General features: G+C 37.3%; 1 protein-coding gene across 6 annotated transcripts in view; it reads right to left on the minus strand.

Moving 5' to 3' along the window:
- The window catches only part of LOC131682817 (homer protein homolog 2), a 345,497-nt gene that overhangs the window by 200,511 nt on the left and 119,157 nt on the right, over positions 1-25,829 (minus strand). For 5 of the 6 annotated variants that reach the window (XR_009304162.1, XR_009304161.1, XM_058964578.1 and 2 more), the window contains exon 2: positions 15,145-15,301. The exons of the other annotated variant lie outside the window; for it this stretch is intronic. Coding sequence is in view for 3 of the 5 variants with exons in the window: in XM_058964578.1 (XP_058820561.1) it covers positions 15,145-15,301 (157 nt within the window). In the remaining 2 variants the exon portion in view is untranslated. The remainder of the gene's footprint in view (positions 1-15,144; positions 15,302-25,829) is intronic. 6 annotated transcript variants of the gene reach the window in all.

A 25,829-nucleotide genomic window follows, 5' to 3' on the forward strand; every position in this document is an offset into this window, starting at 1 on the left:
GGAGTGAAAATCTATTTGTTTATATATTTACCTTTCCTCATTCCAATATTAATTATTCAAAAGGGCTAATGAGATTTTTGTAAACAAACTTATTTCGCTCATTATTCTGCTGCCGAGTTGAATTTCATGAAAAATACACATGAATCAACATATTTACCCTTGGCATAATCAATTTCAAATGCTTTCTGTGTTGAAAGTATAACAAATTAAGAGAAATCAGCAAAACAAAAGTTTGTTTACATATCTTATTAGCCCTATTCAAAAGTTGATATGGATTTCTTATATTGTCTACAAAAATCAGCAAGTTAACAAGAACGTGATGAATGCATATTTCAATTGATTCGCCGAACCTCTACAGTGCCATTGAACGACTCTCAGGCTTATTTTCCCTTTTTTGTATTGTTGATAAATTCAAAAACGGAACGGTACACGCTCGATTATCCTATTGCGAATATTATGACATTCTTCTTCAAAGATATTTATGGTAAGTGATTTCATGAGTGTTAAAAAACAAATAAACCACTTCTGTTACACTCCCCACTAAAATCTTTGAGGATAATATACTTTGTAAATTGTTTTAAAAATGGGGTCGTACTAGTACATGTTGTAAAGCATGCCTCACAAACAGTATAATGTTTCGGGACACTCTTAAGAATGTATCCTGCAATATGGTACACTACATTACGTTCTGAGTTATCGAACACGCTATCGTCAAAAATATTAAGAATACTGCAACTCCACAAGATCCACCTGAAAAAAGGAAGACATTTTAGATCCTGACTATATTTGGTATTATCCATCTGGTTTACTTTTTCTTCCATCTGTTCATTATACTCTTTTTGATCTGATCTGATTTGATTTGTTTGAAATACGGATGCCTTCGGTTAAGTTCATTAACCATTTTATATCGTCCGACTTATGAGATGACGAAGGAATTTCAGACATGAACTGTGATAAAGTAAGCAACTTCAAGTTATCTTTAATTCAATTTAGCAGTTGGACGTTATTCAAGCAGTGTTCTTGCAATAAATTTACCCTAGAATTTCAAGTAACAATTAATTTCAGTTTCCAACAAACAATGATACAGTAAATTAGCATTACATGTTAAATGCGTGGAACAAAATGATTTGTTAAATGACATTACAAAAATAAAAATCAATACATAACCAACCCTAGTTACTGTAAAAGTCTTGTTGTGGTATTATAGTATAACATTGTGCTTCATTGCAAATGGTTATTATTGTTCTGTCACAGTGACATGGTTTTGTTACTGTTGTTCTATTCGAGTTCATCGAAGAAAAATCCGCTTAAAATAACCTGCGTTGGCTCGAATTCTTTGAATAAATTTAAACACGTTTTTCAATGATTAATTAGCATTGAATAAATCATATGAAATAATGTTTGAAATGGTTTTCGCTGGGATGCTCCGTTTGCCACGATAAAATTGCTTAATTTTTCATTCAGTATGAATCTTTTTTGTAATTTGATCAAAGTCACTCAAAGTTACAGCAAATATTCCGGTTGCCAGAAAAAAATAAATAGTCTGTATTCTACGCAGTGTTGCGCATTCCTCTGTACGGGACTCTATATTGTATACAGACTCTACCAAAAACCTCTTCACTTTTTACATCCTCAATCCAACTTGTTTCGGTACCTAGAATTATCGAAAATGAGGAGCCTAATATATTCTTATGGATTTCGTTCATCTTTACGGCGCTCCTCATTCTATTAAAATTTTGACAGTAAACCAAAATTTCAGTGGCTTTCGAAGAAGTTGGTTGTGATTCGTTATTCGTAAAAATATTGTTTGAAAACAATTGTACTGTTAAAGCATCGCTGAGGACCAGGACAGCGAACGCGTGTATAGCCGTGGTTGCAGCACCCGTAACAGAGCATCGGGTTCGGGAAATATGGACGAGTAGGAACGTGAAGCGAACCGATCTTCATGTATTCCGGGTATGTGGTCTTACAGAAAGTCAAGATGAATGCTGGCGTATTCACTCTCTTTTCGGCTTCTTTGCGTGTAATTCGCTGTACACGAATCACTCCCTGGTTTGAAATTTTTACTAGAAAATCTTTTTCTTCCATCTGAATCAAATCGTAGCAGGAAATTACGCATCTTCTCACGTTCGAATTCGGATGGGCTTCAACCACTACTTCAGTGCCGTCAATGAGCTGGTACATTTTCTGCAATTTAACAACAGGGTATAACGTGTCCCTTGAGCTTCGGTATTCGTACCTTCGATTGGACCTCCAGCGGCAACCTCAACCGATTTGCCAATGATAAACGGGTTTCTTGGTAATGGTACACCGTCTTTACCTGTCAACTGCAGAAACGTCAATTCGCCGAATTTGTCGTCGGGTCCATGTATTCCGGTAATCTTCTTTTGCTTGACCCTCCCGGGTCACCGCTACTAGCGGCCGCCATCTTGGATCACACCACTAGACGTTGGTAAAAACGCTGTGGCACGGTCACCCGATACCAACCACAAATGGACAAAAAACGTGAAGGAAGGAAAGATCTTACCTTATTTGCCCTTTCAACGTCGAATTTTTCTGTGTTCCCACAATTTTGGGATACATTGTAGGCAAGCAGAATCGCAACTACCTTTTTTCCGCTTCTACGTAACCAACAGAAACACACTTTTTCAAATTCGCCAAGAAAAACGAATTTTTCCAATTTCACCAATTTGACCGTTCCAACACTTTTGTAACTTCCAAATTTGTTGATATGCACTGTACTACAATAAAGCACCACCAAATCGCAAGTCAAAATTTTTCTAATTTTTTCAAAACTTTTCACGGTTTTTTACGGACTGAAAAATATCCCCGGTTCAGCGCACCGTCGTCACACTCGCGACCGGCATCCACAGCGGGTGAATAAAAACCCGGCTGGGCAACCACTGCGATGGCTATTTGTTTACTTATAGTACACTCAAGTTTTTTTTTACGCGGATTTTGAAATTTACGCGGTTTTCATTTACGCGGATTTTGAAATTTACGCGGTTTTCATTTACGCGGTTTTTGAAATTTACGCGGTTTTCATTTACGCGGTTTTTGAAATTTACGCGGTTTTCATTTACGCGGATTTTGAAATTTACGCGGTATCGATCAATGAGGTTCCCTTTATCGCGGATTCTTAAATTTAAGTGGTCTTCATTTACGCGGATTTTGAAATTTACGCGGTTTTCATTTACGCGGATTTTGAAATTTACGCGGTTTTCATTTACGCGGATTTTGAAATTTACGCGGTTTTCATTTACGCGGATTTTGAAATTTACGCGGTTTTCATTTACGCGGATTTTGAAATTTACGCGGTTTTCATTTACGCGGTTTTCATTTACGCGGCTCGTATCCCCCGCGTAAAAAAAACCTGAGTGTACTGCGTGGGTAATACTAAAATCCACTTATTTCAGCCGTTTCTTTATCGAATTTCACCAAATTTTCACTGTGATTCACTGCAGAACAACTTCACTCGTCTATTCGTTGTAAATTGGACCGCGATTATCGCGAAAAACACGGTGTGCAATTTACGAATGCGCGTTATTGATACCGTGCGGCACGGTGTTTCCAACTCAGATATACAATAATAGAAGATAGTTTATTATGTATCAGGAAAAATAAATGAATGGAATGCTTATAAAAATTTCAATGATTTTACTGGGGCATATAACTCATTTCTATTGTTGTGAGTTATATCACACAGCAACTGCGGCACCCTGCCGTGCGTGAAGGAAGAAAAGGTTCTTTGAAAAATTCGTAATAAAACTTATATTATAATGTTAAAAAATGCTGGATCCAACCATAGCAATAAATTAGAGTAGCTGATACAAATCAAGCCAACAGGGTTGGGTTTCTAATCCGCCATCACGTTGCTGCAGCGATTCTACCAGTGCTTTGAAGATTTTCTTTCGGAGTAAGGAAAATCCATTTTCTCTTCCAGTGCGACCGAACATATAATTCTTTGCCACCATGAACTTGAGCACATAACTTTTCATTGCCAATTAAATTCGGGTTAAAATTTTTTAGAAAATTGACGATGTCAATACACAATACAATAAATAGAGAAAAAATATAACAATAACAAACTAATACAATAAAGTAAACAAATGTAAAAAAAATATAAAATAGCAATAAATAAAAATACAGATTCAAAAGTCGTCAGTAAATATCTGACAAGTCAGAAACTCCTTAAGAGCCGGTTCTTGAAGGTAGAAGATGACACGTTGAAATCGAAATCCGCAAACACTTCGTTAAATGTGGCAAACATGAAGCGAATCGGATCATGACCACCGTACAGGGAGTTCCTATGTTCCAACAGCAAAAAGCTTCGTTGACGCAGCACACGTTCCGGTGCAGAGATGTGGAGTTGACCCAATAATTCCGTCGTATCTAACTCTCCAAAAAAATCTTAGCGACGAAAACAGCTTGGGCTACTCTTCTTCTCGTTTCAACCAAATAATCTACAGTGGTCTTCGTATGGCGGAAGATTACTAGGGTCCTGCCACGGAAGGCGTCTTAGTGCATAACGAACGAATTTTCTTTGAATTGCTTCATTATCGAAAAGACTTGATTTTTTTATGAGAATGCACAATATGTGTAGCCTGTCGATGAACCACAGAAAACTGAATAAACATTGCTGGCGCTAATCTATTCCTACATTGTGTTAGTGTCGGTTTCTGATGAGGCGAAGCCGAAACGCAACATTGTATGAAATAAGGATTTGTGCCCTCCTGTACAAAGACTGGTTTTTACCAACAAATTTTCACCATAGTGAGAAATTTTGATTTTTACCAAATTTTCCTCCATAGGGTGAAATATAGCATAGTGCTTTCGCATAGGCATGCTAAGTCAAGACAAGTTTCGGCTTCACTGTGCCTTATCGGCATAAACTGAACTTCTGCTCGGACAGGACATCACGTTTGACCAGTTGTTCGATTGAAATACAAAGTGTGTTTTAGTTTTAGGGATTTAGCGTAAAGCCGGCACTAATCTATTCGACAAAAAGTTAGTGTCGGTTTCTGATGAAACGAAGTCGAAACGCACCCATGACTATTAAAGCAAATCATATTTTATCATGACCTAAGATGGATAAATTTATAGATAAAAATCTCCTTGGAAATTTGACAGTTGTGAAATGGTAGCAGATTTCGTCGGTCATATTTAATTGGTTGTGGCGTCGGCAGACGACTATGTTTAATGCCCATAAGGGTCGGTACAACAATCCACCGAATAACTGGTGGTATTGTCAACCGATTGTGCCGACGCAAACCGATTTAGTCGGTGGGAAAATCGGGAAGATTTTCTATGCGGCGGCCCAAAAGGCATTTCCCCATAGAAAATCCTCCCAATTTTCCCACCGATTAAATCGGTTTGCATCGACACAATCGGCCGACTATGACACCAATTCGGTTGATTGTTGCACCGACTTTTATGGGGGTTTAATATGGGTATCTGCCGACACGACACCTGATTAAATATGACTGACGGAATCTGTTGAAATCTGTCTAATTCAACCACCCCATAGAAAATCCTTTCGATTTTCCCACCAACTAAATTGGCTTGCGTCGGTACAATCGGTCGACTATGCCACCAATTAATCGGTTGATTGTTGCACCGACTCTTATGGGGGTTTAACATGGACGTCTGCCGACGCGACAACCGATTAAATATGACCGACGAAATCTGTTGAAATCGGTCTATTTCAACCAATTAAATCGATTGATTAGTTGGTAGTTTAAAACTGGAACCAGATTCACACAGATTACATATGGCGATTAATATGGTGACAAAAATTGTTCTTAGTCGGTTAATTAATCTGTCGACCTCAAAGCACCCGATTTCGTCGGTCGACTGGGAAATTTATGAACTGTCAAATTTTCTATGAGGCAGTTAAATCGATCGTTTAGGTGGTAGTTGAGTCAAAATTTCTGTGAGCCACCCAAATTAAGTGATGTCGCATTTTCCATGGAAGATTTTTTTTGGTAGTATTTAGCATCGCAAAACCAAATCCAGGTGGGTTTCGCGGAAAAAAATGTTTGGCCCATAATATTAGAATTTGAAGCTTTTAGCCCGCTTATTTAAAAAAATACTACGCCATAGGTAACTAAATTATTCCACGCCGAACGTCACCGCGTACGGATTTCGAACAGTGGATTGAAGGCGTAAACAGCGGCGACTCAGCATGGACCAACATGCTTGTTGTCGCGTTATCTAAGGATAATTAATGTAAAATGGACAAGCAAGCGTGGCAAACCTTTATTCTGTCTATAATTTTGAATTCAAAGCGATGACATACACATATTTATACATTAATCGATTGCAATTAATGCGGGCTATAATCTATGGAAGAAAGTTTCTCGTGTATGTATTATTTATTTATTATTTATTTATTACATCTTCGATATATATCGTACAGATTACACTTAATGCTATTGCTAGTGTCAATGTTAAAAATTTCTAATTGCTAACTTATAATTAGATTTAGTGGTATGGAAGTCATAAACTAAAACAGTTTCGTTGAATCTGCTACAACATCTGTCTAGCGGATTGTTCTGGCCATATGCTGTGCGGTGCCTGGGAATCCACAGAAGCGGACGGTTCCTCATATCACGAGGGGGTACAAATAAATGAATCCTTGAGAGAATGTCGGGACAGTCAATATTGTTCGACAACATATCGAAAATGAACATTCTTTGCAAAAACGTGCGGCGAGACTCCAGCGTTAGCAAATCTAGCAACATGCATTTATTATTATAGGGCGGAAAACAGATGGGGTCGTTCCAATTTTCTGAGAGCAAATCGTACAAAACTTCTCTGAACGCGCTCCAGCCGGCTGCTTTGAACGGCGTTGTATGGCGCCAATACTTGTACAGCATACTCCAAAGTGCTCCGGACCAGTACGCAGTATAAAGATTTCAGTGCGTAGAAATCCACAAAATCGATAGCGTTCCGTTTTTGAAAACCCAATGTTGCAAAAGCATTCGCCGTTGTTGCAGTGATGTGGTCGGTGAAACGAAGTTTTCTGTCGAATAACACTCCCAGGTCACGGATAGAATCCACCTGCTCGATGACACAGGCTTGAAGAGTATATTCGCAACGCCTTATATTTGCCGAGCGTCCGAAACTTATCATCTTACATTTATCAATGTTGATCGGCATACCGTTCAGCAAACACCATTCCTCTATATTGGCTATATCGTCTTGGAGCACAGCAGAGTCGACTGCTGAAGCAACTGAACGAAAGATTTTCAGATCATCAGCATAGAGCAGTTTTTCAGAGTTGATGCGGGTGCAGAGGTCGTTGATGAATAAGAGAAAGATCAGTGGCCCTAGGTGACTTGCTTGAGGCACACCGGTTGGCGTTACGAATGCGCTTGAGCATGTAGTGCTAATTCTAACGAAGGCAGATCGTTGTGAGAGGTAAGAATGCAGCCATCTGGTAACCCACTCAGGAAAGCCTAGTCGCTCCAGCTTCAAAACAGCAATGTTGTGGGGCACCTTGTCGAATGCTTTTGCGAAATCAAAATATATAGCGTCCACTTGTTGACGCTTCTCTACAGCTGGAACTAGAAAGCTCGTGTACGTCATCAAGGTCGAAGTAGCGGAGCGTTTTTTCATAAATCCGTGTTGTCGTTCGTCGATTATCTTGGAAGAAGCAGCGTACATCGCATTGTACACAAACTTTTCCAGAACTTTAGCTAGGCAGTTCAGCAGCGAGATTCCTCTGTAGTTTTCAACATTGTGCCTATCTCCAGCCTTATGAATAGGAAGTATAGCAGCTTCTTTCCATGCTGCTGGGAAAATATTTTCCGAGATTGAACGCTGAAAAATAATACTTATTTGCGCAGAAAGTGCTCGGGCACAATGCTTTATAAACACTGCGAATTTTGGTCTCAAAGATAGACATTTTCTGGTACACCCACGGAACGTTTTCTGCTGTTTATAAATGTCCAGAATGTCGAAGGATTATTTCGAAGGCTGCGCTGAACTTTATTCAGATATTCACCGAATGCACTGTTCCGGGCTGTTTCATATTGCAGTTCAGTTTGACGAAGAATAGTTTTGTTGTCGTCGGTCCTATGATGTAAATATCGCTTTCGTTGTTTCCGGAGCACGTTGCGTAGGCGACCAAGCTCAGCGTTCCACCATGGAAATTTATATTCTGATTTTCTGCTGACACGTTTTTTGGGAACATTACGGCGAAGAATCTCATATAGGGCATCATAGAACGCCACAACTGCCTGATTTAAGTCATTTCCAACCAGCATCTCACGCCAATTGAGTGCACCAATGGCCATTGAGACTTCATCGAAGTTGCATCAAGTAAAGTCAAAATTGAAGTCGTCGTTAATTGTATCAAAAGATTCACCGTCATCAGAACGCATATCAAATCTTAAAACGAAAGGTTTATGGTGAGAGTCAGCCTTCAGTATAGATGTGGGAGGCTCTATTAGTTCGAACACGTCCGTGTCATTAACGAAAGCTAAATCGAGGATCCGTCCATTCACGTTGCTAACAGAGCAGATTTGATACAAGCCACCAGCGACCAAAGTTTCTGTAATGGCCGTCTCTTGTTCCGTGGTTGCATTTTCAGGAAGGTAGCACTTATAATCGTCATCAAAAATCCACCGAAGATTAGGAAGATTATAATCACCTACAACAAGTACATTGTCGCACCTATTACATTTGTCCAGGATGCTTTGGACTGCAGAAGAGTGAACGTTGTACAAGTCAAGATCACTGTTCGGCCTTAGATAAATGCAACAAATATATAAGGATCGACATGGCAGTGAAACGCGTACGACAACTTGCTCCAAACATTCACATCCAGGTATTTTTAGTATAGTCCCAGTTAGATGTTTCTTTATCGCTATGAGAACACCACCTCCGCGACGTAGATGACTGGTAGAAGAGTTGCGATCGCATCGGTAGATTGCGTAGTTCGTCGTTAGCTCGGTGTTTAATATATCATCACGTTACCAGGTTTCGGTGAGAACGACAATGTCATAGTCGCAGGAAGTGAGCGCAAGCAAGAAAGCCTGCGTTTTTGTTCTCATTCCACGAACGTTCTGGTAGTAGACGGACAGGAAATCAGGTGTTGTACGGAACGGCATGCTATGAAGCAAGATGTTTTCAGAAAGCGAACTGTCATGTAAAGCTAAATACTCGCCTGAGAAGGGAGTTCGGAAGACCCCCTCACGACCTCCGACCGCAGGACCGGGATGGCTAAGCGGGTCGCTGGTTGGTAGCGAGACTGCGTCGGAGCGCTCGGGGGCTTCCGTAGTACTGTAAAACGGGCGTCCAGGTGATGGCAGCGCAGCGTGAGTTTGTAGATGTGGTCTTGGCGATGGCAAGGAAATTATGCTTCGTTCAAGTAACGGCAAATTGCACGAGCGTGTTGTACCCGATGGCACGCTAGAAACCGAGTGGTTTTCAGAAAGCGAACTGTCATATAAAGCAAAATACTCGCCTGAGAAGGGAGTTCGGAAGACCCCCTCACGACCTCCAAACGCAGGGCCGGGACGACTAAGCGGGTCGCTGGCTGGTAGCGCGACTGCGTCGGAGCGCTCGGGGGCTTTCGTAGTACTGTATAACGGGCGTCCCGGTGATGGCAGCGACGAACAAAGTGCATCTTCATTTAGTTGGTTAAAACCGTTAGAGAGCACGACCGGGTCAGGAGGGTGAAATTCCAGTCGACTACTGTGCAGATAATCTTCGGTGACGGCGTCTAAACTGTTGTGCTCAGCAGCAGTCTGTAGTGGGAGGCGTTCTGGGTGAGCAGAAGCGATGCGATCTAACTTTCCACTTAGACATTGAAGTTGTTTGCCAGGCAGGATTGCAATGATGGTAGAATCAAACAACGATCAAAGTTATCGCGGCGCACAAAACAACCGAAAAATAATTAAAAAACCTGTTTTAATCCACCTAGAGGTGCAATTGTGCCTTTCTCAATTTCAATTTCAATTCTTCAATTTCGTACTATATAACATTATGGAAATGTCTTTCATTCTTATTACACTTGGTAAGTATATATAAGAGCACCTTTTAGCATTTATCGCGGTATCGTTTTGAATCGGAGTTTTCTATGTGATCGCACTCCACAACCCGTAACTCCGGAGCCGGAAGTCGGATGGAGATGGAATTTAATATCAGTTTGTGGGGACGCAACACCTTTCATTTGAGACTAAGTTGATCAAATCCAAATCAAATTTCCGAGAAACCAATATAACCGTTATTCTGAATTTGGATGCTTCCGGATGCGTCGATGGTGGCCAGTATGGCCAAAGAGACTTTGAATGACTGTTGGTGACCTAGATCTACAAATTCAACAGTCGTGTTTACATTTTGGAAAAAATTTCACCTTTTTACATTCATCACAGAATTCGTTAGAATCGGGATTTGCTGCGTGATCGTATGTATGACCCTGTAATTCAGGAACCAGAACTCGGATCCACACAAAATTCAACAGCAGCTGATGGGCCTTTCATTTAAAATCAAGTTTGTCAAAATCGGTTCAGAAAATTCCGAGAAACCGATGTGGACAAATCAAGAAATTTTGTTTTGTAACCATACTCTTCAACTCGTTATCCGGAACAAGATGTAGTTTGAAAATGAAATTCAATAGCAACCTATGGGAATATTATACCTTTCATTTGAATCTTAGTTTGTAAAAATCGGTTCAGCCATCTCCGAGAAACCGATGTGTACATTTTGTTAACAAATCCGCACATACACACACATACATACATACATACATACATACATACACACACATACATACATACATACACACACATTGTACATTTTTCCTCACTCAGGGTTTTCCTAAAAAATTTACTGCTCTCTTAAAAAAACATACATACACACATACATACACACATACATATACACATACATACACACAGATATTTTGCGATCTCGGCGAACTGAGTCGAATGTTATATGAGACTCGGCCCTCCGGGCCTCGGTTAAAAAGTCGGTTTTTGGAGCAATTGCATAACCTTTCTGTATGAGAAAGGCAAACGAATAATATTTAAGTAGCTTAATCAGCATGAGTTCAATGTTTTCTTCATGTGATTATATTTTGAAATGTTGGTGGAATGGGTTTGAAAGTGGAGGGAATGGGGAATCCTTCATCTTATTTCGGTATACGGGGTGGATGAAGGAAATGCGGGTGTGAAGGTGGTCCAAGGGGAGGGGAGTGATGAAGGAGGGAGGTGTAAGGGCAAGGCGGGGGAGGGGCGGCGACGCAATACTCAACTGCATATTTTGCCTTCCATTTGAGAAAATCGGTTCAGTCATCACCGAAGAACCGATGTGACTTTAATTGTGGAATATGCCCGGAATTCCGGACTTCTGGAATCATTGATAGTGGACAATATATTCAAAGAATGTTTGATTGGCAATCAGTGATCTAGATCTGCGATTAGAAGTAATTTGGTGACCATTTCAATAGTTTTTAGCCTCTGAGGTATTACGATTGTACCGATTTATATGGGAAATTCCAGTGTATCCTTACTAATACCCCTGTAACTCCGGAAGCAAGAGTCAGGACCGAATGAAATTTAGCAGCAGACAGTGGTAGTACTGTATCTTTCATTTGAAATCAAGTTTGTAAAAATCGGTAGAGAATTAGTTGGGGAATGGGTGTGATATTTGCTTAGGAACTTGGCGGGTTCCCCGGGGGCGTCATGAACCGTCATAGGTGGCCAATGTGGTCAAAGCTGCTTTAATTGATCATTGGTGATCCAGACCCGCAAACTAGAGTAATGTTACATCAATTTTAATATGTTTTACATCATTTGAACATCATGGTGGTACCAGTTTATATGGGAATTTGCGGTGTGACCGCACTCTTCCACCCGTAACTCCGGAACCGGGAGTCGGATCAACTAAAAATTCAATAGCATCTTATTAGAGCGTTATACCTTTCAGATGAAACTAAGTTTGCGAAAATCGGTTCAGCCATCTCTGAGAAAATTGAGTTTAAATGACACACACACACATACACACACAAACATTTGCCGATTTCGACGAACTGAATCGAATGGTGTATGACACTCGGCCCTCCGGGCCTCGGTTAAATAGTCGATTTTTACAGTGATTGCATCTTTATATGAGAAAGGCAGAAACTTGAGTGGGTTGAGACTGCATATTGTTTTTCGTAGAGAGAAAAAAGGAAAATGATGAAAAATGGCAATATCAGTTTATTTCTAGTATGCCAGAATAGGTTTTTAAGAGCATTTGAAGATTTTTGTATTAACAATTATAAAAATAACCATACGGTTAGATTGAAAATTTCGCAAAATAAAAAAAGTGAAATAAGGGGCTATTTATGACGTATATTTGAGTGCTAAATTGATGGCGTAATCAGTACACAAGGCCACGTTCTCAAGTTATGCACTTTTTATGTCAAGACTTCTGGAATAAAGAATTAAAGGTTTGAAACCAGTTTTTTCACGGCCAAGATAACATTATTTCGCAATAACCAACTTTGAAGGTTCAATGTCTTCAAAGAAATTATACAACATAATACAGAGCATCCCTTGGAAAAAACTTTTGGTAATTAATTCTCTTGGACATAATTACGGAGAATAAACTCAAAACATTATTTAGAGGTTTGGTATCTTCGGCAAAGTTGTTGATAATGATAATAAAACAACTTTTTAATGACACAAAAATCTTCACAAGCCCATAAAAACCGATCCTGACGTACTAGAAACAAACGGAAAACGCCATTTTGCATCTTTTTCTTCTTCTTTCCGAAAAACAGTATGTGGTCTCGGTACACTTAAGATTTTCTGTTTTGTTTAGCAGTCTTATCTTACGAGCCTCCAATCACTTTTATCGACCTTTGAAACGTTTTGTTTGTTTTGGTAAACAGTGTTAAGAAAAATGACAAAAGGCATATGCAACATGGTTAAAAGACATGGCTCTTACAAATGTCAAAGGTATAATAAAACACACAAAAGCGCCTCTGTTAGTGAATATTGAAAAACTAAAGTGTGCTAACATATCCAAAGTAGCCCCGCACGACAGTAATTATCCTTAGATATCGCGACAAAACCTGCAACAGAAAAATACAAAACTAAACTAAAAAAAAAACCTGTTTTAATCCACCTAGCGGTGCAATTGTGCCTTTCTCATTTCTCTAAACTATGGCATGGAGGCTTTTTATATTCAACATAATTATGGAAATGTCCATTACATTCTTAGTACACTTTGCACTTATACACAATGGCATGCCAGCCCCGAACTTGATGAGCTACTTGTCGACGGTGAAACACTTGAAACAAAAAAATATCATACTCCATTAGCCTAATCAGCATTAGATCAATGTTATCTGCTTGCTAACTCATTTTGTCATGCGGGGGTGGGTATGTGAGGAGGGCGAAAGTCCCATGAACGAACGACTCCCCAGCTTAAATTGGTATGCTTTGTGATATAGTGGTGGTTTAAAGATGATGGGATTGAAAGGTAGGGGTATGAGGGCTGGATGGGGTGGTGGTCTGAGGGGTGATTTAAGGAGATGTTTAAAGGAGGGGAGTGAACAGTAGAGGGGGGGGGGGTGTAACCCCTCTCCGTAAACCATCAACTGCGCCCCTGTTAAAATGCGAGTCGAAATGCCGGGATTAGGTTGACGTTTTTCAGAGTGATTGCATAACCTTTCTATATGAGAAAGGCAAAAATGTGCCAAAATCCAAAAAAGTGAATCGTCGTCAAATCTTTTTTCGAGTTTGCATCAAATCTCGACGTTTCATGCACCTTGAACACATTTAGCGTCAAAAATAAAAATTCTATTTTTAATTTTTCTTATAGTTTATATGAGAAATTTCTGTGTGGCCGCACTCTGAAACCCGTAATTCCGGAACCAGAATTCCGATCGATCCAAAATTCAATAGCAGCCGATGGGAAGGTTGCATCTTTCATTTGAGACTAAGTTTGGGCAAATCGGTCCAGCCATCTCTGAGAAAAATGAGTGACATTATTTGACACATACGCACATACATACACACACATACACACACACATACATACACACACATACAGACTTTTTCCGATCTCGACGAACTGAATCGAATGGGATATGACACTCGGCCCTCCGGGTCGGGATTAGGTTGACGTTTTTCAGAGTGATTGCATAACCTTTCTATATGAGAAAGGCAAAACCTTCAAATGTCAATATTATGAGCAAAAAAAATTTTCCGCAGCACCCACCTAGATTTGGTTTTGCAATGCTATCAAAATTAATATAGTGACGAAAATTGTTCACCGACGAAACTCAACTTAGTCGGCTAATTAATCGGTCGACCCCGAAGAACTCGATTTCGTTGGACGACTGGCACATTTATCAACTGTCAAAGTTTCTATGAGGTTCTTGTTCAACGAAATTACCCCTTTCCAGTTGTCAGTTGCTCATGAAATCAGATTGCTCTGATGGAACTTTTTTTTCCTAAGTAGAATTTTTTCCTTTGAGCCATAATGATGCATTCAATTCTAAATCATCAAGCTCATTATCTGCTTCACAAACATAGAAGCTGATAAACCATATTACTTCATTGAGTTTAAAATAGGCTAGTCCAAATTTTTAATTTAATTTTTATTATTTGTGCGAGATTAATTCTCCGTCGGTATAATTGAAACACACTTTTTGAATTCGTGCATAACTTTTCAGATAGAATTTTTACGAAATAGATTGAGGAAATCGGGTGGAAAATTAGATTGGGTAGTTAATTAACACTGAAAGAATGACTACTCAACTCTCAATATCCATGTACAATGAATATAATGACAGAAACTTTTGTATGTACTCTAAAACGTAACTAGGTACATTATGGTGAATATATGCGTCTTCTCATTGCCTACTTCCATTTCCAACAGTACCGAATTCCACAAAAAGGAAAAATGCAAAAAATGTAATGATTACATTGAATTACAACTAACAACTTGAACCCTTGAACGATTTGATCAAACATATTGAACAAATACTGATTATGAGTCGGATGTAAATAAACCTTTTACACATACTGTAACTCATTCTTTGTCTTCAAAGGGAACAGAAAAATATCATAATAAGCGTCAAGAATATATAACAGTTCCAGTTAAAACTTATAGCATTTTAAATTATCGTTTTTCACTTACCTTACTTCCTTCTACGCTAATAATGCGATAAAGATTTCTAGATGAATCGTAAAAAAAACTAACAGAAATAGCTTTCGAGCTAGCCGTTATCCATGTTCTTTTAGTTTTAGGATCAATATGAAATACGTGTGCGTTGCAGGAAAAGATTGGCTGTTCCCTAAAAACAGAGATCATTTATTGTTTATTGAATATTAATAAAAATGTTTGGTTCTTTAAGATAACAGCTAATTAATAAATATAGTTCACAATAACGATGCCCACATCCATATAAATTAACCATTTCATTTCATCACCGATTCTATGCGTATCAAAATGAATCTATTCGTTAAACATAACACAAAATGCCACAAAATCTTAAAGAACAAGTTCTTATATTTTCTTAAAAAAATAAACAAAAATGCGTAGCACTACAGAAATTTAATTCAGTTGGTAAATATCGTCGAATTCCAAGCGATGACCTATACTTTAACGTGTGCCAATCGATTGTAATTGATTCCGACTACAATAACAAAAATTACAATTTTTATATTTTCTCACTAAAATAGACAAAAATACGCAGAGCTACAGAAATTTTATATAGTCTGTTTTCTGAGAAAATATTAGAATTTGTTCTTTCAGAAATTGTTTGCTGAAATCAATTACAATCGATTGGTCCATAAAAAGGTATAGGCCAACGCTTTGAATAAATGACTTCGAACCAACCAAATTGAATTTCTGTGCTTTTATGTATTTTTATCTTTTTTTATGTTTTTGAGAAAATATGAAAATTGATCGTTCAGAAATTGTAACCAAAATCCAATTTCAATCGATTGGTGTATAAAGAAGCATAAGTCATCTCTTTGAATTCCAAGTTATTTGCCAATGAAATGACATTTCTGTAGTTCTACGTACTTTTGTCTATTTTTGGAGAAAATATAGGAATGTGTTCTTTCAGAAATTGTAGAAAATGAATCTATTCGTTAAACACAACACAAAATGCCAGTCCAGTTTTTTAGTGTTTTTTTTTACATTTCTTATAAAAGAAATGTGTAGAATTCTCTCACACATAGAAAATTTTCCCGAGGCCCGGATGGCCGAGTCTTATATGGTCAGTGTTAGGTTAGACTGGACTAAGTGGCAAAATATCAAATAGTGAGATAATGATAGCACTGGATAAAGAATTTCTTCGGCTACATTCCACTTTTGCCAGAATTGTAACAATTGCTTGGTTTCTCATGGTAAAGAGGGATAAGTCTGTCTTTACCAGGATGCATGTTGGTAGACTTGAGTGATTCGTAGTTATACTGCCTAAGCTCGATCCCTGCCAACAGAACACAAAAGCCTGTAGGATGTTAAGCCTGTTTCTAATGACCCTGCCACTTCCAGTTTTTCGATCTGTATACTTCGGATAATCGAATCATCCGGATAATCGAATAAAAAAAATTCCTGTCGTGCTATACATGTGTTATACATTCGAAAAATACTATTTAAGTTGCATTCCTCAATGTTTGGCTTATGGAACATATTTTTGGTCAACCGTTTCACAATTGTTTTTTTTTTGCCCAAAATCTGCGGTAATTCATGCGAAAACAGTAAAGTGAACGACAATAATTTCATCTAAGATGTTTCATGATGATCGAAGACCTTCGTTTTGCTGATATAGTTGCAGTGGTTAATCCTCTTATAAGTGAGCTATTGCAACATTTTTTGAAAATATTAAAAACAAGGTAAAGTCTTCAGAAATGTTGAGCTAATTATGCGAACATCTTTACTTCAGGTAAAAATCTCTATTCGTAATACTCCCAAAGCTATAAGACGTTATTTGTGAATGACCCCTAAAACCCCTTTAGCACTCGGAATACCAAGGGGGTAAAAAGTTACGCGGACTACCAAGGGGTTCCAAAAAATGTTTTCCTTCTTCTTTCCAAAAACAGTATGTGGTCTCGGTACAATTAAGATTTCCTGTTTTGTTTAGCAGTCTTATCTTACCAGTCTCCAATCACTTTAATCGACCCTTGAAACGTTTTGTTTGTTTTGGTAAACAGTGTTAACAAAAATGACAAAAGGCATATGCAACATGGTTAAAAGACAAGGCACTACAAATGGCAAAGATATAATAAAACTCATAAAAGCGCGTCTGTTAGTGAATATTGAAAAACTAAAGTGTGCAAACATATCCAAAGTAGCCCCGCACGACAGTAATTATCCTTAAATATCGCGACAAAACCTGTAACAGAAAAATACTAAACTAAACTAAAAAAACAACACTGTCAATATTATGGGCAAACAAATTTTCCGCAAAACCCACCTAGATTTGGTTTTGCAATGCTATCAAAATTAATATGGTGACGAAAATTGTTCACCGACGAAACTCAACTTAGTCGGCTAAAACCCCTTTAACACTCGGAATACCAAGGGGTAAAAAGTTACGCGAACTACCAAGGGGGTCCAAAAAATGGGAACGGTTACTTTGACCGGTCATATCTCAGCTGTTACCAAATCGATTTTAAATCAATCTTCACCACTATGTATGTATGCCTTTTGTTAACACATTTCACTGAAAAAATAGAATAATAGGGTTGTCTACCGTACGTTATAGTGAAATGAGTAAAACAAAGTCAGAGAAGAAAAATGGGAACGCTACTTTGACTGGCCACATCTCTTCACCATTGGATAGGTATATCTTTTACAAAAACGGCGATCAAAGTAATGGAAAACGAATTTGTATATCCAAAGTGATTGTAAAAACAGTAATTGAAAGACAGTACAGACAAAATGAGCTTTTTAGTTCAAATAATCGTATCTCAGCCGTTTGTCAAGCTTTTTCAATTTTTCTTACACCAATTCTTAGACCTTTTAGATTTGTAATGTATGCAATAGATAGATTGTCAAAAAATGCTGTTTTTTGAGGTTTTAGGCGGTATGGTTTTCACAATGCACGCGGCAAAAGGTTGGTTAAAATTTCGTCCGCCTTGTTTATTTTTACAGTTTAAAATGTAATATTTCTTCATATCACATATGGATACTATTATATCAAAAAAAACGTGGAGAAACTCAATATTATATGTAAGTTGCTAACTAATGGTGTGTAGTTCAGTGAATACGAAGAAGTTCAGATAACCTATAGTTTTTTGTACACCAATCGATTCTAATTGATGGTAGCTACAATTTTTGAAAAAAACTACACTTATATTTTCTCAAAAAATAGACAAAAGTACGTAGAACTACAGAAATTTCATTTCATTGGCAAATAAGTTGAAATTCAAAGCAATGACTTACACTTCTTTATATACCAATCGATTGTTATTGAATTTCGGCTACAATTTCTGAAAGATTAGTTTTTATATTTTCTCAAAAAATAAACAAAAATACGTAAAAGTACAGAAAATTCATTTAGTTGGCAAATATCGTGGAATTCAAAGGGATGAGCTAAACCTTTTTATGTACCATTCGATTATAATTGATTTCGGTTACAATTTCTTAAAGTTCTTATATTTTCTTAAAAAGAATAAACAAAAATGCGTAGCACTACAGAAATTTAATTCAGTTGGTAAATATCGTCGAATTCCAAGCGATGACCTATACCTTAACGTGTGCCAATCGATTGTAATTAATTCCGACTACAATAACAAAAATTACAATTTTTATATTTTCTCACTAAAATAGACAAAAATACTCAGAACTACAGAAATTTTATATAGTCTGTTTTCTGAGAAAATATTAGAATTTGTTCTTTCAGAAATTGTTTGCTGAAATCAATTACAATCGATTGGTCCATAAAAAGGTATAGGCCAACGCTTTGAATAAATGACTTCGAACCAACCAAATTTATTTTTTCTGTGCTTTTACGTATTTTTATCTGTTTTTGAGAAAATATAAAAATTGATCGTTCAGAAATTGTAACCAAAATCCAATTTCAATCGATTGGTGTATAAAGAAGCATACACACCTAGAAAATATAGTGTAAATTTACGTCTCCTGACCCTGACATATACGAGCATCAAAAATGACTTAGTTTTACGTGTGATTTTAATTTTACATGACGTTTAATTTCGTAAATCATGTAATTTTACTCGTCATACAGCGTTTGTTCTGAATGGTAGGAAGTGTAATTTTATGTCATTGCGCATGTAAAGTATATGTTTCATGTAAAATTAAACGGAATACGGTAACGTTCCGTCATTTCGTAAATTACGGTTTGTTGAATTGTGTCATGTTTGCAATTACGTCAACGATAAAATTCAGATTTTTTTGGTGTGTAAGTCATCTCTTTGAATTCCAAGTTATTTGCCAATGAAATGACATTTCTGTAGTTCTACGTACTTTTGTCTATTTTTGGAGAAAATATAGGAATGTGTTCTTTCAGAAATTGTAGCTGCCATCAATTACAATCGATTAGTGTATAAAAAACTATAGGTCATCGCTTTCAATTTAAAGTTATATGACGAATATTTAAAAAATTCTGAACTTCTTCGTATCTACTGAATTTTTCCTTACGCACTATTATTTTGTAACTTACATATAACATTGCGTTTCTCCACGTTTGTATGAACATTTAGATATAAAAATATCCATATGTAATACGCAGAATTATTCAGTAAACGTGTTACATTTCAAACCGTAACACTAAACAAGACGCAAAAAATTTTAACCAAACGTGTGGCACGTGCATTGTGAAAATCAAACCGCCTAAAACTACAAAAAAGTATAGCAACTTTTGAAAATCTACTATCTATTGCGTGCATTAAAAATCTAGCTCTAGGAATATCATAGGTGCAAGAAAAACTGAAGTAGGTTGACAAACGGCTGAGATACGATTGTTTGAACTGAAAAGCTCTTTTTGTCTGTACTGACTTTCAATTACTATTTTTACAATTACTTCGGATATACAAATTGATTTGATTTGTTTTTGATTATTTTCTGATAACCGGTTTTGTGAAAGATACTCCTATGAAATGCTGAAGAAAAAATTGAAATCGTTGAACAAACAGCTAAGATATGGCCAGTCAAAGTAGCGTTCCATTTTTTCTTCTCTGACTTTGTTTTACTCATTTCACTATAACTTACGGTAGACAACCCTATTATTCTATTTTTTTTCGGTGCGATGTGTTAACCAAAGACATACCTTTCCAGTGGTGAAGACAGATTCGATTAGACAGCAGCTGAGATATGATCGGTCAAAGTAAGCGTTCCCATTTTTTTAACCCCCTTGGTATTCCGAGTGTTAACATAACTTCCTAAACATCGGTTTCAGTCTTAAATATTCGGTTTTAAACCAATTTTCTCCTTAGGTAGTGAAATAGCATTTTGCTGTGCATTCGCTTGCTAGCTGAAAACTAGGTTCGAATTCAGCATGTCTCATTAGAAAACAAAACCTCTTCACCAACAAGACATCGCAATATAAAATTCGTTTAGTATGTGAAGTGCCGAAACGAAATCGAAACGCAAACACTTTGACTGATTTTCTTGAAAACTCTAGATAAAGCACCTAGAAAGTTGTTCGTCTTGCCAAGATACATAGGGTAAAGAGCCTATTTTCACCATACTAAGCAGGGTGCCTGGCTAATTCATTAATTTCTCGGCCGAGTTCCCCTATTGTTGCGCTACCATTTGATTCAATGTGTTGAACAAAGATGGCAGACACTGCTCTAACCGACGGCTTCAAATAGGTCGGGGACAATAGAAACATGGCGAAAATGGGCTCATAACCCTATCTTTCCAGAGAAGATTATCAGTCTATCTCTTGTTGTTTGGAAGTTATTGTGTAGTTTTTGATAAAAGTGTGAATGTTTTACTAGCAATAACTGTAGTGAGCGAGCAAAAATGAGAAGCCAGTTTTAAATTTCATTTCCTTTTATTTGTCCCTAGTACAGTTATAGTTGAAAAACTATTATTTAAAAACCTGTTTTAATCCACCTAGTGGTGCGATTGTGCTTTTCTCATTTATCCGTACTATGATTCATTAGTTATGTTCGAAAAAATTGTGGAAATTACATACATTCTTATTATACTTAGCACGTATCCCACGACTAGCACGAAAGTAGACGCTGACTCACTTTAAACAAATAAGTATAATATTTAATAAGCTTAATCGGCATGAGTTCCATGTTATCTTCATGTGATTATATTTTGAAATGTTGGTGGAATGGGTTTGGAAATGGAGGGGGTGGGGGGTTAGTAGAGTGGGAGTGGAGGATGCGTCAGAAATCCTTCAGCTTATTTCGGCATACGGGGTGGATGAAGGAAATGCGGGTGTGAGGGTGGTCCAAGGGACAGGGAGTGATGAAGGAGGGAGGTGTATGGTGAGGGGGGGAACACAATACTCAACTGCATTTGCCTTCCATTTGATACTTGGTTTGGGAAAATCGGTTCAGTCATCATCGAAGAACCGATGTGACTTTAATTGTGGAATATGCCCGGAATCCGGGACTATCGGAATCGTCGATATAGGACAATATATTCAAGGAATGTTTGATTGGCAATCAGTGATCTAGAAGTGCGAATCGAAGTAATTTAGTGACCATTTCAATAGTTTTTAGCCTCAGAGGTATTACGATTGTACCGATTTATGTGGGAAATTCCAGTGTAACCTTACTAACAAACCTGTAACTCCGAAACCAAGAGTCAGAACCGAATGAAATTCAGCAGCAGTCAATGGTATTACTGTATCTTTCATTTGAAATTAAGTTTGTGTAAAATTAGGAGAGAAGTCGCTGGAGAATAGGTGTGATGTTTGCTTAGGAACTTGACGAGTTCCCCGGAGGTATAATGAACCGTCATAGATGGCCAATTTGGTCAAAACTGTTTTGATTGATCATTAGTGATCCAGACCTGCAAACTAGGGTAATGTTGCACCCATTTTAATATGTTTTACATCATTTGGACATCATAGTTGTTCCAGTTTATATGGGAATTTGCTGTGTGACCGTACTCTTCAACCCGTAACTCCGGAACCGAAAGTCGAATCAACTAAAAATTCAATAGCATCTTATGGGAGCATTATACGTTTCAGATTCAGGTTTGTGAAAATCGGTTCAGCAATCTCTGAGAAAATTGTGTAAGTTTAAATGACACACACAGACATTTTCCGATCTCGACGAACTGAATCGAATGGTATATGACACTCGGCCCTCGGTTAAAAAATCGATTTTTACAGTGATTGCATAGCCTTTCTCTATGAGAAAAGCAAAAAAGGGATATCATTCAAGACAAGAAAATGTGTTAATGAAAGTTACATATTTTGACGATTGGAGCAACTTCATCTACTGTTTCAAACTAATAAGAATGACATTTGAACTGTTCTTTCAAATAAAACGACTTTTTAATGGTTATCCAAATATAACGAGTTTTTGCTTCTAAAGTAGGATTAATCACTAAAACATAGCACCAAATGACAGATCTGGATATTTTTTATGAGTATTCCGAAGACACAATTGGGCTTAATCTAACCGTTGCGTAGTTTCTGCACAAGTGGTTGATTTAAATTTTGATAAAGAAAGGCTATGCAATCACTGTAAAAATTGACCTTTTAACAGAGGCCCGGAGGGCCGAGTGTCATACACCATTCGATTCAGTTCGTCGAAATCGGCAAATGTTTGTGTGTGTATGTGTGTGTGTGTGTCATTTAAACTCAATTTTCTCAGAGATGGCTGAACCGATTTTCGCAAACTTAGTTTCATCTGAAAGGTATAACGCTCCCATAAGCTGCTATTGAATTTTTAGTTGATCCGACTTCCGGTTCCGGAGTTACGGATTGAAGAGTGCGGTCACACAGCAAATTTCCATATAAACTGGTACCACCATGATGTTAAAATGATGTAAAACAAGGCTTTCGGCACGGCACAAAAATTGTCATTTGGATTCCAAATGTATGATCTGTGGTGATAAATCTCACACGAAACATACTTGTACCTACTTCTTCAGGTACACTTCAAGAAAAAACGTCCAAACGTGTTAATCCGATTCAAAATAGATTAACAACTTCTTCTACCTCCGTCACACCATCCTACAATGGTGTGTCACCTTATGCTTCAGTGGCAGGTAACAAGTTCAAAATAACGGCTACCGTTACCACGCCTACAAACTCGTTTGCACCCAACGCTTCCTTTAGTACAATGGATCTAGGTAGTGTAACGGAAGAAAAATTAAAATACTTGCAAGACTCTATGTTACCTATGATGATTGCTATGTTAAATTCTACCTCCATGTTTGAAGCATTTCAAGCGGGTGGGAATTTGCTAACAAAATTGTAATGAAATTAAAGTTTAACAATGACTTTAAATAATCATTTAAATTTATTAAATTGGAATGCTCGTTCATTAAAAACGCGCGAACACGAATTTTTCAACTTCTTGAGGATACATAATGTGCATATAGCCGTTGTGACCGAAACTTTATTAAAACCAAATATTAAATTGAAGAGTAACTCTAATTTTGTTATTCATCGATTTGATCGAATTGTTGGATTCGGCGGAGGAATCGCAATAGCGGTTAATCGCTGGATCAAACATTCCGTTACGCCGTCTCTTGACACCAAGGTAGTAGAGATTTGGGTATAGAAGTTGAAACTGATCTTGGTATCATTTTTATTGCTGCAGCCTATTTCCCTTTTCAGTGCGCTGGCGAGCAAATTAATTTCTTGAAAGGAGACTTACAAAAACTTACAAGAAATCGGTTGAAATTCTTCATAATCGGTGATTTTAACGCCAAACACCGAGCCTGGAATAATGCTCAAAGCAAATCCAACGGTAAACTACTTTTTAATGATTGCTCTGCTGGTTATTATTCAATTTTGTTCCCGAATGGTCCTACGTGCTATTCGTCTGAAAGGAATCCATCAACAATTGATTTGGTTTAGAAAGATCAAAGCCACCGTTGTTGCGAATTGATTACTTACACATGTTGACTTTGATTCTGATCATCTTCCAGTAACTTTTTCACTTTCTCAAGAAGCTGTTTCCAATCCCATTAGCTAAGTGTTCAATTATCACAAAGCGAATTGGGAAAGGTACAAAACTTATACAGGGTGTTTGGTTCATGAGTAAGAATCTCTCGAGGGGTGATTTACTGTCATATTTGGAGAAAAAAATCGTTCTACACATACCATCAAATCTCAACCGTTACAGAGTTATTGAACTTTTGACATTAAAAATGTCTTACTTCACTATCTGGGGCTAAGTGTCATTCTAAAATCTAAACTATCTCCCATGTAACGAAACTATGTAAGGTTTGCACGCTTATAACTCCGATATTATTGGTTTGGATTTAATTTAATACGGTTTGTGCTGCTTAAGAGTGTTGCGTTTGAAAAAAATATATTTATCTTTATGCATGCGTGTGCGTTGTAACTTATTAATCCATGTTTACGGCGCTTTGTAGCTGCGTAGGGTAAAGAGCCTATTGGTTTTCATGTTTCATATTTCGGTTATATGCTTTTATCAGTAAGGCATCTGACAACGTGCTTCTGTAGTTATTGCACTGTTCAGCAGCGTAGTGTTTTATATAGGAGAGTACACTCAGGTTTCTTTACGCGGATTTTGAGATTTACGCGGTTTTCATTTACACGGCCTGTATCCCCTGCGTGAAAAATCTGAGTGTAATTGCATCGGAAACAATCACATTCCCAGCAGAACTTTTTGTTTTCTAATTTCAAACACTTTTGTTTCGTACTGCACGCAACGGAAAATTTTAAAACAGAACTTACCGTCCCAGCAGCAGTTGAAGCGGGTGTTCTTTTTCGATTCAAATTCAAGCCATGTCTTAAGCGTTACAGAACTTAAAATTGTTTTCCCAGTTTATCCAGTCAGAATATCTGTCCTACCCTATGTATATTAAAAACACAGTTCTAATTGCGTTTTAAAGTATACAACAAATAGAACGGTTGGGTATACTAATTTAAATTTTAAAATAAATCTGTTTTAAATTATGAAACAAACCGCTGTACTGAAGATATAATTATGTTAGTCCTATTACCACATAAAACACCTATATAACATAAAACGCTGCAGAATTGGTTTAATAATACAATGTTTACACTACAGAGTTATAACACGTTATAATAATTAGCAACAAGAAAAATGTCACCAAGATAGCATAAAAACCCGTTTTAACTGGTAGTGCGAACGTTGCATAACAATGTAATTTATCAAATAATTTCATTTTTTCCACCACTAATCGATCAAGAAATACTTAAACTTAAGATTGTTTACTTTAGTTCATTAGTACATTATTGAAAATTTAAATGGAAAATGAAATTTCATATTTCATGGAGAATCTGTATATTTCCGTTGGCGGGCGTGGGCTTCCTCATCACAGTTCTCCATATGGAACTTTTCTTTTGAATATATTTTCTGGACAGACCAGCCTATTTTTACTAGATGGATCAGCCAAATAATGCCAATCACTTAGTGAGATACTTCATTAATTGATTACCGTTAAAAAATTATGTTTTGATGGGGAGGGTATATAGCAAATTGTAACATATGAAAACAGGCGAGTGAACAAGAACGTGAGTCGATATGTGTGATAGATAAAATTCATTTGCACGCTCTTGAAAAAAGCTACATTTTTAATGTCACCGTGGTCGTGTCCTGTACACAACCCTTTAATTTTTGTGTAAAAAAACTTGTTTATTCTCTAACACCTCTAACTCAAAAAGTATATCTCGTATTTTAAATCTTTTGGTGACATTGGAAAGGTGAGAAAAT

The sequence above is a fragment of the Topomyia yanbarensis genome, chromosome 2, assembly GCF_030247195.1.
Source record: "Topomyia yanbarensis strain Yona2022 chromosome 2, ASM3024719v1, whole genome shotgun sequence".
Lineage (NCBI taxonomy): Eukaryota > Metazoa > Arthropoda > Insecta > Diptera > Culicidae > Topomyia > Topomyia yanbarensis.